This window comes from Thunnus maccoyii, chromosome 14 (genome assembly GCF_910596095.1).
Source record: "Thunnus maccoyii chromosome 14, fThuMac1.1, whole genome shotgun sequence".
In the NCBI taxonomy this organism is placed as follows: Eukaryota; Metazoa; Chordata; class Actinopteri; order Scombriformes; family Scombridae; genus Thunnus; species Thunnus maccoyii.
In genome coordinates, this window is record NC_056546.1 from 12788762 (window position 1) to 12804690 (window position 15929).

At 39.7% G+C, this 15929-nt stretch overlaps 1 protein-coding gene and 1 long non-coding RNA gene across 3 annotated transcripts; one reads left to right on the forward strand and one right to left on the reverse strand.

Annotated features, from left to right (window-relative positions):
- The first annotated feature begins 148 nt into the window (after positions 1-148).
- On the forward strand, positions 149-8202 carry LOC121911679. Of its 2 annotated transcripts, none has more exons than XR_006099936.1 (4): positions 149-2040; positions 3906-4100; positions 4609-4750; positions 4878-8202. It is a non-coding gene; the product is annotated as an uncharacterized LOC121911679 (long non-coding RNA). The 2 variants fall into 2 exon arrangements; XR_006099937.1 differs by lacking the exon at positions 149-2040 and adding an exon at positions 3321-3493.
- A 3585-nt stretch (positions 8203-11787) lies between these two features.
- On the reverse strand, positions 11788-15714 carry nkx1.2la (NK1 transcription factor related 2-like,a). Its single transcript, XM_042433673.1, has 2 exons — positions 14440-15714; positions 11788-13008 (listed from the first exon to the last, which is right to left on the reverse strand). Exons 1-2 carry the CDS (start codon positions 14654-14656, stop codon positions 12395-12397), a joined length of 831 nt encoding a protein of 276 aa, XP_042289607.1. The 5' UTR covers positions 14657-15714; the 3' UTR covers positions 11788-12394.
- Positions 15715-15929: the final 215 nt, after the last annotated feature.

Here is a 15929-nt window from a genome sequence, read left to right on the forward strand (position 1 = left end):
AAATATCAGACCAGGACGTGGCCTTCAAACTAGTTGTGATGTCACAAATGCTCGTAGGCCTACCTTTAAAATCAGATTTTTAATGTGAAACTTTCCACTTTCAGCAGACGGATGTAAAAAAAAAAAAAAAAAAACAGCCTTCAAGTGTCAAACTCTGCACAGTGAAGCTCAAACATCCAGCTGTAGAAACAAGAAGAAAAACACAGTTTTTGAATGGAGAGGGGGCGTTAAGTAAAGAAAGCTCACAAGACACTGTTTTTACTTACACTATTTAACTCTTGTCACTCACTTTTTCTGTATGTCCATCCCCTGTTTTGTAAGATGAATTTCAGCACTGCAAATTTGTTTTGAGAAAAACAATAACTGAGCTTCGAATAAAACAAAATGACAACAAGCAAACACTCATGTTAATTACTTGTGAAACCACTGATGCTCAAATCATACTATTTCATGGTGTGGGCACAGATTTGTTATTCATAACTCACACTGCAGTTGATACAACCACAATTTACAACAATTCAACACCATAGAGATCAATTCAATTCAACACTTACGAGATCCAGAGAACCCCTCTGTTATATATACTGTAGGTATTATGGCACATATTGATTTTTATTGTTGGACAAGCCCTGATGATTAAAACTACTTTTCATCTCTGAAGTTATAAAACCAAATTTCAATGCACAAAGGCCCAGTGTCCTCATGCAGCCCCACAGAAATCAGTAACATACCATAACATGCACACCATTTGCTCTAAATGGCCCGTTTTATTTAATTTGGCTGCATCACAGTGGATTCATTTTCACAGACAGACCGGGCTTTTTGTATACATATAGTAGCACACCAGCCTTGAAATAATCCACCGTATTATTGTTTAATATGTTTGGGTGCTCACCACTTCTAAACTTTGAAACAAAGATCAAACGGTGTTGAAGCCAAACACTGCCGTGAGAGATTTGAAAAGTAGAGGCTTTGTAGCTTAGATGTATCATTACACCTGCTTTTTTGTGTTATCTAATTCTTGAGGACAATCTGTTCTCATAGTTTACTGATAAAATGGTGATATTTTTGTACGCAATATTGTGCAAACAGGGACATGTCTTGGTTGTGCAATACTTATAGCATATTTATTGTTTTCCGGAGCAGCTGTCATGTGGTCATGACAGGGGATTACCCCCAATCTTAGAGTGAGATCATAATGTTCTTCTTGACAAATAGACTTTTTTTTCCTCTTCATTAGTTTACTCAATCGGTATGATTGGGAGTCTGTGTGGATGTTTCACAATTGCACATTAGGCCTAATGATGAAACTATGCACTCTGTTGAAATTAAACAAAACTGCAGGTTCACACATTCATCATTTTGTGCATAAAATAGTCACCACATTTATTCATTTTAAAAAAAAAGCTGTGGGAATGTTTTGCTGTTTATACTTTGTCATGTCAAAATTCGGAGGGAAAAATGTGAAAAGATTCCCTTAAATTCATCAGAAATGTTCCAGATATAGGCTATCTCAGGAGTTAGAGCTTTTGCAATGAATTATTTTGGTGCTGTAATTATCCCTCAACCTGCCTCATCTATTTTTACCTGTTGGTGATGTCAAAGTGTGACATCACTCTGTCAGCATTTGTCATTAAATTAAAAAAACAAAAACAAAACACTACCAAGCAACAAAACATGTCCAAAAATTCAAAGAGCATTGCCAGTTGCAGTTTTTAACCAGCATTGAAGAGTCTGACAATGTGACAGATGCCTTGAAAACTGTAAGAACAGTGTGGTGATGAATGAAATCATTTCACTGTACACAAGATAGAGTATTCTCAAAGAGCTGACACTGATGTGTTTCCTCCTCTTTACAGGAAGGAAATTAATTCTGTTGTCGAGAGCCAACTCCCTCGCCATTTGTCATGACATCTGTTTCTTGCAGGGAATAAACAAAAAAACAAAAAAAAACTGAGAGGAATGTTGAAATGAAATGAAATGTTGAGGGCTGCCATGATGTTCATCTCTGGAGCTCCCACCGGTTGCAACTTTAAAGAGGTGAGATGGTTCATTTCTGACAAGTGAAAGAGCCTGCCCTGGGAAACTGACGCTGCTCTCTGAAGATAAAGTCTAATTTGAATAAATTGCCTCCCCTTCAGAGCATATCCATATGCATGAGACTGCAAGTCTAATTGCTGTTAATTCCTGTTAAATTGATTGTGATTTATTCCCATTTCACAGAGATGCACAAGCTGTGTGTGTATGAATGGAGTCTAACAGATAGATTTCCCCACAGAGAAATTAGTTTTGATCAATTTAAATGTATCAGATGTGGTTTACCTATGTTCATGTTTATTCATATTCATACACGCCATTTAATTACGTTATTGCTTTTTCACATATCGACAATATTGGGGGTTTTTTCAGCTACACAAGGAATGACAATGGTCCGCCACTTTGGTCCAGATTCAAATATTTCAACAACTATTGGACTGATTGTCATGAAATGACATGGTGCCCAGAGGATGAATCTTAATGACTTCTCTTAACTTTTCATATATTGGCATCATCTGGTCAAATTTTTAATTTGTCCTGTATTTTTGTTGATGACCAAATACCTGCAAAATTAACTATTATTATTAATTATCTTGCATCAGCCTCAAATGTACTTTGTGTTTAGTGCTAATAAGCAAATGTTAGCATGCTACCACACTAAATTAAGATGGTGACCATATTAAACATTACACCTGCTAAACATCCAACAAAACCCCATAATTAAACAACCACATTCAGTCAGTTGAACCATGCACTCCAGAACGACCCATAGGAACGTTTTCTAATATGCAATTAATCGATGCTTTCCAAAACTGTTCAAAATCACTGTTAAATAATTTAATTTTGTTAATAATTATGTGTTATGGTGTGACAATGCCTTGGTTAAGGTCTGATTAGGTTTAGGCACAAAAACCACTTGGTTAGGGTTAAGGAAAGATCATGGTTTGGGTTAAAAAGGTTATTTGAAACATGGTGTGGGTTAAAGTTACTACTTCCTTAAAGTTAGGCAACCTTTTTCGTCATGGCAACAGTAAACACTACGACGACTGTAGTTAGAGTTTTTAAAAAACTGTCCTGACTTACAGTTGGAAACATGACACTCACAGTTGGAAACAGGAGGCGAACAGTCTCCTGCAGCTAAGTCCACTTTTTGCCATCTATCTATCTATCTAGCCCACCCAACCCGCCACCTCTGAGTATGAGTCATAATTACTACGGCCAGTAGATGGCGTCTGTCACTCAAACGTAACCATAGGTTGTTTTTGCTGGCTGAATTTTCAACCTATACTGTCGTTTTTCTTTTGAGGACGAGCTGAAACATCACTATGTTAGCAATGTCATTATGAGCATGGTAGCATGCTGACGTTAGCATTTAGCGCTATAGCACCACCATAGACAACTATTATAAAAGACACATCTATATACAGTTGACAGGAAACCTCCAACTGCAAATAAGGTCAATGATCACACTTTGTATAATTAATTTTTAATCCATGAAGGTTTTTATTTGTAAAATTTTCCTAATGCCCAAAAAAGCAAAAAAGCAAACCAGGAAGCTAGAAACATGTTTGCTCTATGTGTTTTCCTATAATACATCCATGCACTTAACATTAGAAAATCATCCATGAAACTCACCTTTTAAAATGAATCCTGACTCTTATGCTTTTAGTGTTTACCCTTGGATGTTCATTTAAACTATTTTGTGTTTTTTTATGCATGTAGTATTGGGTTAATATTGCTGTTTTAACCTTTTGTAAGCACCATTTTATGCAGTTGTTTTTCTGTTTTAGTATCATTAATAGAGGCATCTGAGAATTTCTTTTCTAAAAGGAACTTATAATTAATTTTTCTTGCTTACTTTACCCCAGGCTCTGTGGCTCCCTCATCGAAAACTATGCCTGTGTGAGGTATATTTGAAGACATGCATTCTCATACATTATGGATTCTATGAGATCACCCCCCCCCCCCAAACACACAACACGGGACCGCAAGCTTCTGTCTGTCGTCTCTGGAAAGTTGACACTTTCTTCAAAGGCCTGAAAGTCATAGAAGTATTCCACAAGGTAAAAAGTCTTCTTTATACTGTTATTGGAGATCCTTGAAGCAAAGCAATGCTCATTAAGAAAAAAGCTGAAATTCCCTTCACTGTACGCTGCTACTGCCTCCACCTCTGCCTTTCTCACCATCAAGTTTCTGGGTGAAAATATAAATCAGCTCACCTTGGAGTGCATCCAGTGTAGAAATGTCAGGATTTCATCAGTAAATTGATAGGTCTCCTAACTTTTGATTGAGAAACTGTGCTTTTCTCAATATGTACACGAGACCTCGGAGACAGACAGTCTGTCGCATCTCTTTTCCAAATCTAACATCAGCAACAGAGTTCATTAGCCCATTACCCTGCCATTAGTTCACTCTGCAACCGTTGCGAGATAATGTACTCTAATGACTGTGTTGGAGCAGTATGTGTGTGTGTGTGTGTGCGAGGAAGGACGAACTCTTTTCCAGTACTGTGGTCTTTGACTTTGAGACAGACTGTAATTAACAGCGCTCTCTCCTCTTCCATGTTATTAGCACAGCTGACCTTTGAATGCATCAGATCAGTGAAACAACACATCTGGTAAAGCTGCAGTGTTTTGTGAGAGGAGAGATAAAGAGACTATTAAACAGAGGCAGGACTCTTGACTAGTGGTGCACCGTTTTCAGCTTAGAGAAGGTACATCAATACACAGATACAGCTTGAGCATTCATTTTTAGGATTCTCAACATTTTTCCTCACTGATTATATAAGACATCATGCAAAATGTATCACAGAAGTACAGCTTGTTTTTCTTTTTTTACAGTGGATTCACCGGAGGATTTAACTAATGATGTCTCTGTCAGTGGCCCAAGATGATCAAACGGTTTTAAGCTAAAGGGCTTCGTGTTATCAGAATCAAGAATAGTCTCCTCCAAGAGTGATGGGAAACACACTCATTCTCACCCCTCATTTTACTCATGATTAAATCACATTACACTCATTTCCTTTCCCTAAAGCCTTTTCTTTGGAAAATCTGTTTTCATCCACTGCTTCACTCCTGTGCCAGTGGTCTTGTAATCACATCAGCGTGTCTATGTTGGCTCGTGAGCAAAAATTAGAACACATGAAGTCAAAAGATTTAAGAGGGAGGAGAGTTTTCAACATGGAAAGATGGACTAGACGAGCTTAATCGGTAGAGATTTATCCAAGACATCGCTCATACACTGGCATGCCATTTCCGGACTTCTTGAGTAAAAACCCTTCCTGGGAAGTTACCCAAATACTTCCCTAAGAGTCAGATTAGGTCTGCTAAATCATACTTGCTCTTACTGTAGCTCAGCTGGGCAACTTTAATTGTTTTGCCACTTTAAATTTTCCACTTTTTCACAAGGATTTTTTTTCACCGTTGCAGGACACGTCTATATAGAAACAGCTTTATCAAAACCACATTGTTCATCATAGAAGGAAGGAATCAATGACGGAGGGCAAAGCCAGACTGAAAGAGAGAAAATATTGACTTTCTCTGAAAATCTGAACACACTGTATTCCCTCAGGCAAATGCAAAGACAAAACCCATTCAAAGTAGAATCATTCACACCAAATGGAAACTCTGATTTAATTATGAATATGGAAAAGAGGATACTAACTTACATTTAACACCCTTGGATTACATTTTTTCCTAATGGCTGGTAACAGCTGGAGAAGACAGCTAAAATGATGACAGACGGTAGGCAAACAGAAGGGAACATTTGGATTGTCAAGCTCTTGGCATTCTCCTCCTTCTCAGGCACAGTAGCTGTCTGACGTCTGGGTAATTTTGTGTTTTAGCTCAGAGGATTTAGACCGAGGTTAGCAGAGGGAAACAGCTGGTGTTACAGTCATAATGTAAATATTCTGCATGTAGCACAAAACAATCATGCAAAGATGTTCAACAAGTCTTGTTCTCGGTAATGGCGCTGTTGAAGTTTTTATGACTTCCACTTCCTGTCATTGAGCTGACCCAGAGATGAGGTGGTACAGTACAGATCACGTATGAATTCCCAAACAGGGAAGCCTTGAACCTCTGAGGACTTGCTGCCCTTAACCTGACTTTCACTTTCTACAGCTGATTAAAAGACCATTACAAGTTGGCCCCTTCTGCCGGCTGACTGCCGCCTGGTACTGAAGAAATCAGTTTTATCTCCTCTTGCCTTGGCTGGAGTTCCTGCTGCGCTGGAGGATGCAGTAAAACAAAGCATCTAAGAGAGACGTCAAGTAAAACTCTGATGATTCAAGCAAACGCAGGATGTCTGATAAGTCTCCAGGACCTGCTTTTGCTTTCATTTTACCCTCTTTCTATTTTTTTTTTCTACTCACTGCAAGGCAATAATGTTCCCAACAGATTAACAGATTCACACATACAAAAACACATATGCTTCAAAAAGTACTTAATTTCACCATATAACCCTGTCATTTATAAAGCTGGTGAAGTTGGCAAGACATGTAATAAAATTTACAAGAGCTAGAGCTCATAGAAAATTGGCTCCAGTTAAAAATTAATAGGAGCGGTCTTCTGAAGGGCACTTGCATGGTTATTTCTCCATTCAAACACACAGTTCAGATATTAAAGATAAAGTGTTCAGAGAGATATTTTAATATTTTAAACTATAAAAGATTTTTTTTGTTGAATTGGTTTACCCACTGTTTTCTAACATACATAGAACAATGAAAGCATTGCTGTAGTTACATCTAAAAAGGATGACAATACTGAACTATACAGCCCACATACTTTACTTAGAACACTCAACTTTAATGCAACGTTCAGAGAAAAAAAAGCAGAGGTTTGAATATGCAGCAGTAGCGTGTTGTGTGTAGGTGCAAATATCAGGCCTGTTGCCACTTTGGTTTATAAATAAACTGACTTGGTAAATTCCCACCACTGCTTCAGTAGCTGCTCAGGATATAGACAGATACATATCAATATTTAACGATAAAATGTGGTTTTGCTTCATTATTCAGAATGCACTGTTTTTATATAGTTTGTGTGTGTGTGTGTGTGTTGTTTATTGGACATTAGAAACCTCAAGTGAGAGGGATATAAATATATTTTGACACAAAAAAAGTCCTACTATTAATGTGGCTCTGTCAGTGAAGGCAAACATTGAAGATATACCTCAGCCATGGCTGAAGGACTGATTGGTCATAACATTATATGTGTATTTTTTCACATCATATGCACTGGGTGAAGAATTGCTGAAAAGGAAGGTTACCATGTTGGGGACAGTGAGAAAAAACAAGCCAGAGCTTCCCTCTGCACAGCAAGGTCACATCCTCAATATTTGCCTTCACTAACACAACCGCTGTGGTTTCCTATTGCCCCAAGAAAGGGAAAAATATCCTGCTGATGAGAACCATGCACAAAGATGCTGTCCTGAGCACCAGAGAAGACAGAAAACCCCAAATGGTCTTAGACTACGAGACAAAGGGAGGGGTTGATAACCTGGACAAGGTCACAGCCACATACAGCTGCTCATGCATGACTGCCCGTTGGCCCCTTGTCATTTTCTTCTTCTTTGTGAAATAAACAAGGACTGGAACGATGGAAAACTGAGTGGAAGGAGGATTTTCCTGGAGCATCTGGGTTATGGGCTGATGAAGCCTCATATCGAGACAAGACGGTGCCTTCCAAGAGCATCAACAGCTGCTGCAACTGTTGTGAAGGACATCCAAACGGAGACACACACCCCAACTCCCCCCGTGGTTCAAACTGCAGGCAGGAAACGTGGCAGGTCCCAGGTCTATCCCAACAGAAATGACTCCGAGACCAGCAACACCTGTGTGAAATGCAGGAAATATGTCTGCATGGAGCACACACACACTCTCTGCACATCATGTGCACAGTAGAGGCTAGACTGTACCTTCTGGTATTTCTGTGGCCTGTGGGAAAAATAATATGCTGCTCATATTCTGTCTATGCTGTTTGTATTCTGTCAAACTCATTTTGGTGACTACATAACTTTGTTTTTTACTATCTCACATATTTATACATATACACATACATATTTGCTTATATAGCACTTACAGTAGCATAGAACCCCTGACGCAATGCTCAAATTTATTTTTTATAGGTGTTTTTTTGTAAATAAAGAACTGTTATGTGATGATCTGATGATGACGATGTTCTATTTTACAAATGAAATCCCTCTAAATGTTTGAAATTGTGTTTGTTTTTCCTGGGGCATAAAATTGGAAAGATCTTTCTTTCCAATTTGAGGTCAGTCAGTGAGATTTTATGGTGAGTCACATATTTTTCCACAGTCCCATGGAGTCTCGACCCCAAGGATAGAAGAATTTAGTAAATTTAAGATAACAGGAGGATAAATCAGGATAAAAGCCTTTATTAATGTAGCCCAGTCAAGGACTGAGTCCTAAATCATGTATAGTATGAGTGTATAATCATAAATTAAATACAGTTGTGCTCATAAGTTTACATACCCTGGTAGAATTTGTGAAATATTGGCCATTTTTTGGAAAATATGACTGATCATGCTTTTGTTTTATTCAGGGATAGTGGTCAGGTGAAGCCATTTATTTTCACATCATTATGTTTGCGCTTTTTAAATCATAATGATAACTGAACACCAAAATGGCCCTGATCAAAAGTTTACATATTTGTGAATGTTTGGCCTGATAATAAACACACAAGTTGACGCACACAGGTTTAAATGCTATGAAGGGTATGTTTCCACACCTTTGACTTGTTTGATTGTAATAAGTGTCTGTGTATAAATAGTCGATGAGTTTCTTAGCTCTTGAGAGACCCTGCACATTTCTTCCAGGGCTGCTCTGACTGTACTGGATACTGAGCCATGGCGAAAGCAAAAGAACTGTCAAGGACCTGCGAGAAAAGGGAGTTGAACTTTATAAATCAGGAAAAGGATATAAAAAGAGATCCCAAGATTTGAAAATGTCCATCAGTAGTGTTAAAGCTCAGATAAAGAAGTGGAAAATTAAGGGTTCTGTTGATACCAAGCCACAGTCAGGTAGAACAACAAAGATTTCAGCCACAAGTGCCAGGAAAATTGCATTCAGATTGCAAAGAAAAACCCACATGCAACTTCAGCTGAAAGTTGCATTTGGCTGTTTCAAGATGCGCAATAAGGAGGAACTTGAACAAAAATGGGCTGTGTGGTCAAATTGCCAGAAAAAAGCCGTTACTGTGCCAATGCCACAAAACAGCCCGCTTACAATATGCCAAACAGCACCTAGACAAGCCTCAAAACTTCTGGAACAAAGTTATTTGGAGTAATGAGACCAAAATTTAGTTTTATGGTCACAACTATAGACACTATGAATGGTACACATCTTGCAGATTCTGCCAGGGTATGTAAACTTATGAGCAGAACTGTATTAGGATTGATAAAAATGTCATGTGTGTTAATTCACTAAATTACAAGAGACTGACCATTCTTAGATATCACTGTATCAGTATGAAACTCTATCTGGAAACCTCTTTCTGTCTCTCTTCCCATATCTCTTTACACCCCACACCCTCCCCTCCCATCTGACCTGTGAACCTTGGTGGAAATAACGCCGGTCCCTGTGGACCACCACAGCTGAAGATAGCACACACACACATATACCAGGAAATCCTCAGTTCCATTTTATTTATTCAAGCCTCCTACTCGTTTCACTGCGAAAAAGATAAGTACAGCGAACAGGGACTGTAGATGGAATTTTCTTCCCCATACCAATGCCCACACACACACAGGCATGAAAGCGCTGTTACTATTAACATCTGACCTTGTCCCAGAGCATTCTCCAACATGAATTTTAAACACAAGCCCTCTTCGCCCAGACCTAAATAACCCCCCTCAGATACCTTGCAAAATTATTCATCATATTGTCATATAACAGTTGCCTCAAGCCAAAATATGGGATGGGTTTCTCATGCCAGATTACCCGGAGTATTGATCAAAACCGTCAAATTCTTGGGCTGCATGCCAAGCCTTGTTGGAATGAAAAATTTCACTGAACCAAAGCTAAATGGAGGGATATCACATTTTCATTATTGTGTGTGACTCGTGCAAAAGTATGCATATGTGAAAGAGGAAGTGAGAAAAGTATGAGACAGAAAAAGCAAATAAAAAATTGCAGTTACATTAACACCGGCACACCTCAGCGACAGGTTGACATTGACCAGGTTTTGACAGCAATGAGAAAATTCCATTTAATTGAAGGATGCTTGTCAGCCCTCTAACCGTCAAACTGATGTCAGGAGAAAATTGCCTACCAGCCATTCTCAGTCTGCTCTCCTGTCTCTTCCCCCAGCACATTCACTCTCTGCAGATACAGACAGAGGCCTCTTATTCAACCAGTGTACTGTGGATCAAAGTAGCGAAAGCACAACACACCCTTGAAAGATGTCAACTAATGACACTGGTTTGACAGTGGGTTTGAAGCTCCTTTATCCCAGTTCTCTGCTGCAGGACTGTGCTGATCATCCCGGCTAACCTATAGCTGTTATACCAAATCTTTCTTTATTTTCTCCTGTTCTGCTGGCTGCCATCTCTCAGCTCAGTGGGTGATACGTCACATCAGTCATGCACACCTGCTACACACAAAACTGATATAAATGAAGTGTAACAGAAGATTGTATCCACCAGATCTATACACCAATACTGTGCTAAATTAGAAGGAGGTCTGCAATTAAACCCCGGCTGCATTGTCATAAATTTTTCTAATTTCTCTCTCTCTGTGAATAATATACACTCACAGAGCAATTTATTAGGAACACCTGTGCAATCAAATGCCAATTTTGTCTATTCCATTTCCATATATGAGGGGGCCAAAATATTAGGAACACTTTTCAATATAATGCACTCTAGTACACCACCCACTACGACCTCAGTAATAAACATAATGTAGATTTATCACCTTTCTGACAATGTTGACAAAAACTGAAAATACATAAGTTTTGTAAAAGTAGAATTTATGGCAGAGCTGTTGTATTGGATTGCATTAGATTGCAAAGGTGTTCCAGATAAAGTGCTCGGTGAGTGTATGTGCATATCTGAAAATGTTCATGGCACCCAGGAAGACATCCACTTCTTCTGGTCCTCTACAAATGTGACATTTCTACATCATATACTGTGTTTCATTCTCTTACTGTTACCAAGGAACACGTGAACACCCCATAAATTTATTGGTGTCTGCATCTCATTTAAGATTATGCAGGCAGACAGCCAAGAAATAGCGACACGGTGTGGTCATAGTATATAAGTGAAGGATTGGATCAGTGACAGTGTATAATTAGAGGTGAGAGAAGTAACATTACAGATTTGTCATTAACAAAAGTTGGATTATTACTGATACATTGACATGGATGCAGCAGTTTGATTAGTTTAATCAGTAATAAACATATCTTGTGTGTAAAATATTAATCTGCGAAGGGGACTATAGCTGCAGCAGATAAATGTAAAATATTTCCCTCTGAGATGGATGGAGTATAAGTATACAGTAGCATGTATTTTATGTATAATATATTTTTGGAAAAAGTTCAGCCCTGTTGCTCAGGAGATGGCAGCATACGAGTAATTTTCACCGGGCCCTTTAACAAGTACACAATCTAACACTATTACAAGCCTATTACTGCCGTCACTTTTACGCCAAATTAATGTTAAGAGGGATACAAAACGTCCCTCAATCCATCCTCGTTCGGAATGCTTTACTTTGTATTACAAGAGCCACACACAGATGTTTTATGTTTTTTTAATTAACTTACACTGATAATGTTGTACAAATGGCAACAGACGTGAGCTGTGCAAGCCTTTTGAGAGGTAAGAACACAGCTGGGTATTGGATGGTTGCAATATGCCACAGTTTGTGTTACAGAGATGTAAGGGAGCACACTGATGCAGAAAATGATACGTATGAGCTGTCAAATACACATTGTGAGAGCAGGTGTTGCAGCAAACACAACGACAGACAATCAGTGCATAGTGGTGAATTATTCTGACAAAGTTATGAGTACTTTTTGAAATAATTGTTGGGCTTGATCACAGATCACTAAGTTGGCCTTTTGTTATGATGTTCAAGTCTTGGTAAAGGCCCATGGTGAAAGATTAAAGACCTTCCTCCTTTCAAAGAAGCCAGTTTGGCAAAGTGGTGATGGGACATGAAAGAGATAACTTGTACAAACAGATGCCTTTCTCTGCTCAGTTTGTAGAACATGATACCTTATCAATGCAACAGTTACAAGCTCTCTGGCCAGTAAAAGTTCAGCTGAGGATAGTTATTTCTTCCCTGCAAAGATTCGCCTTAAATGTTTCACCAGCTGCAACATTTCAGTCCTGGCTTCTTTTATAGGTGTGGATTAAAATAAGTCGGCTGGACGAATCCACTGGACATGAAGGGATGCAGGAGCCCTCCAGTGGATGAAAGCGGAACAGCACCGGCCGTGTGGAAGATCACATTCCCAGAGCTGAAGTTGGGGAAAGTTTGGTGGAAGCTGGCGGGGTTCGACCCACATGTGGCCGGATTGGGACTGACGTTGACCAGGGAGTTGGAGCCGGGCTGCAAGGTGCTGTCCGCCCCGGGGTTCTGCTTTTTCCACTTGGTCCTCCTATTCTGGAACCAAATTTTCACCTGGGTTTCGGTCAGACTCAAGGACAGGGCCAGGTTCAGTCTCTCGCACACAGACAAGTACCGAGTTGCGCGGAACTTGTTCTCCAGAGCAACCAGTTGCTCGTAGGTGAACGCTGTTCTGGCGCGTCGTGGCTTGGCGCAGGCCTGGTCCGGGCGCCGCCGCTTGTGCGGTGACGGGTCCTGCAGGGTGACCGCTGACTCCTCTGCTGTGTCGTCCTGATCCCCGGTGAGACACCGCTCTGGTTCAGCCGCTGGGGAGAGCAGGAGGGGGTCAGCGACGACTGCGTGATGTTTGGCGCCTGTGGAGTTTTCATCTCCTGCGTCCTCTCCTATAAATAAAACAGAGATGAGTGAGTTAACATCCTGAACTCTGCAGCAAATCCAACAACTAACAGATAGTGCGAAGAATTACCAGATTCCAGTCATATTAATATTTCACTTTCAATCAAAAATTAAGTCGTTAGGGTACGTGTCAACTATTTAAGGGTGAAACTGTAGGCCCCATCCGTCCTCGATTCATGTTGAAGTGGCAACAGCTTTTTGAGGATTGAAATATATTCAGTGCTTTGATTTAAAAGATGACAGCAACATTGGGCATCAAGGCCTCCCTGGTCGTGCATAAAAAAGTGATTTTCAAGGTTATTTACAGCATCAAACCATGGTTTTCAATAAGTACTACTGGTTTTGTAACCATTTTCTAGAATGTTTACAATAAAAGACATGTGCCTTGTTGGTGTCTCTGTGATCTGAGTAACGGGCCTAAAAAAGGGGGGCTGGCTAAGGGGGTTAAATTGGCCGTGGTGCTGAATGGACAGCTCCGGACAAGACAGAAAAGTCACGTGTCAAATCCCAGAGCTGAAAGCCCTCACCTGCTTAAGAAATTTATCTTCACTGTGCAATGATGTTCCTCTTTGTCCTGTTTGAATTGCGTTTTAAATACCAAACACAGAAGGCCCAAAGTTGACATCTGTTAAGTGTATGATTTGGATCCGGAGGTCGTTGGAGCGGAACGAAGCTTAGATTCAGAGAAGGGGGAGCCTTGGTCACTAATCCTTAAATAATTTATAAACCACATAGCGCCTCAAATGTCATGTTGCGGAAAGAAATCCCGTCTAAATCCAGCTCCGCCACCTCAGCCATGACGTGCTAATGGAGTTTCATATTTGCGGGCGGATCGATAAATGTCATCTATTTAAAGGGAAGTTTTAATCGAACGATATTTAGGATCAGACATGGATGGGGTGTGAAGTTTGTACCTGCAAGGTGCTGGAGGGAGATATGCAGGATGCAGTAATGGGATATCGATCAAAGCGCGCAGAGGCATCCTCAATGGGACGATTTAAACAATTATCTAGCCTGCCTGTCCCAATGCCAATCACACGCTGGGGCTCTGGGAGCAAGCCTTTGTGGCTTCCTTGAAAGGAAACGCAGCCTTGGAAATTAAGGGAAGGTCATACAGAGATGACAATAAATCTGATAGAAAATATCTCACTATCTCACATGCTATTTAGTCTAAACCCAGAGCATAAAGTGTTTATCGTAAGATTTCACATTAAATTTAATATTCACTTCATTGAAGCACTTTTTTAAAAAATGCCTACAAATGGTGCAATGGATTTGCATTTGTCTAAAATTCTGCATATAGGAAGATAATCTGCATATGCAAAAAAAAAAAAAAAACTCAAAAAACAAACGCAAAACAGCATCAAAGATTCGGTCTATACGTTGAAAAATATTATAAAAATGTCTGTTTTCTCTACCTGCTTCCGTGCGCTCAACTCTGAAGTCTCCGCCTGCAGTGGTGTCCGACTGCAAACTTGTTCCCTCTGCATTTGGCACAAGAAACTTCTCCTCGGCGATGGAAAGTTCGTTTACCCTTTTGCTGTTGAATTTGTTCGGATCCAAAATGTCGATTATAGAAAAGGAAATCTTGTGACTAGACGTCATTGTCACTCCACAGTCCTTGGGGTCCAGCATCCTTTATACTAAAAAAAACATTAAAGATGGAAAAGCGATGATGTGCGTAATTACGCGCGTGGAAATGAACTTTTCATAGTTTAGCCCACTTCTTGTCTTCAAGCTTCATCAAACCGGATTAGTGCTGATGATCCCTCGGAGTGTGGACTTCGCTCCTCTGCTTCTGTCTGTCAGTCTTGCAGCGTGAATGAGATGACCGGAGCGCGGTCTTTAAAGCGTCTGTCCCCCAGTCCCTCAACTAGACACGTGACACAAACACTATTAGTGTTTCACACGACCTCCTAATGGGCTCAAAGCATTCGTCGATAATCACCCATATCATTAAATTCAATAATCCGCGACGTGAAAGTAAATTGGGCACAGATGGCACTTGAGCCATATCAGAGATCGCCCTGTCTCCCAAAATTGGACTCAGTTAGAGGCGATACTGTCAGGACGGTGGATTCTGAGGAAGAGAAAAACTTTCTATTAGTCGAAACCAAATGGTTTCTACTTCTAAACTACCGGCTATAGGGATATTGTAGCATCACAATCCCTATAAATTCAAATGATAACTTTCAAATAAAAATGTAAAAATATAAACGCATTGAAAATGTAGTTTGTAACAGTATCAACACTGGAGGTGTTAAGCACAGATGGTAGCAGTGGTGAGTTGCAATTACTGAAAGAGAAACTCAAACGCCTTGATATCTACTGTTGATATAATATTTACTACACAGATGCTTATTATTTCCAGATGTTATTGTGGTATTTTGTGCCACTTTAAACGCAGCTGTAGTGAAAATTAATAATTGCATTACACACTTCTGAGGTCAGCTAATGGTTAGTCTCACTTCATCCTTCTTGTTTTGCTTATTTGTATTTGCAGGTGACTTCTCTTGTTTATTTTGCTGTTTTTCATAAAACATTCTTGTTAATAATATCTCCAGTATAATTTGCATTGTATTGCAGTACCTACAGCTCATTTTATACTGTAAGCATATATATTTTGGACAAACTAAAATGATCCATTCACTCAAACCTATATTGCAGGTACACAATGAATACAGCTGATTGTTTTCTCACCTAAGGTGATAGATTTATATTCACAATCAGTTGGCTCACTAGTCTTCGGTATTAGTATTCAATATAAAGTGACATGGGGTTGTTTAAAGCTTGATGCCTGGTGATGGCTAAGATGGTGAAACCAGCACAGGATCAATATTCTCAGCAGGTGTCCAATACAGATAAAACCTGATGGCTACAGACAGTCATTTTGGATACTGGAAGGCCA

Excerpts from the sequence above, each read along its gene's own strand:
- nkx1.2la (XM_042433673.1), bottom strand. The coding sequence starts at position 14,656 with ATGCTGGACCCCAAGGACTGTGGAGTGACAATGACGTCTAGTCACAAG. Across the intron at positions 13,009-14,439 it reads AGTTGAGCGCACGGAAGCAG|GAGAGGACGCAGGAGATGAA; the intron begins GTAGAGAAAACA and ends TTTTATTTATAG.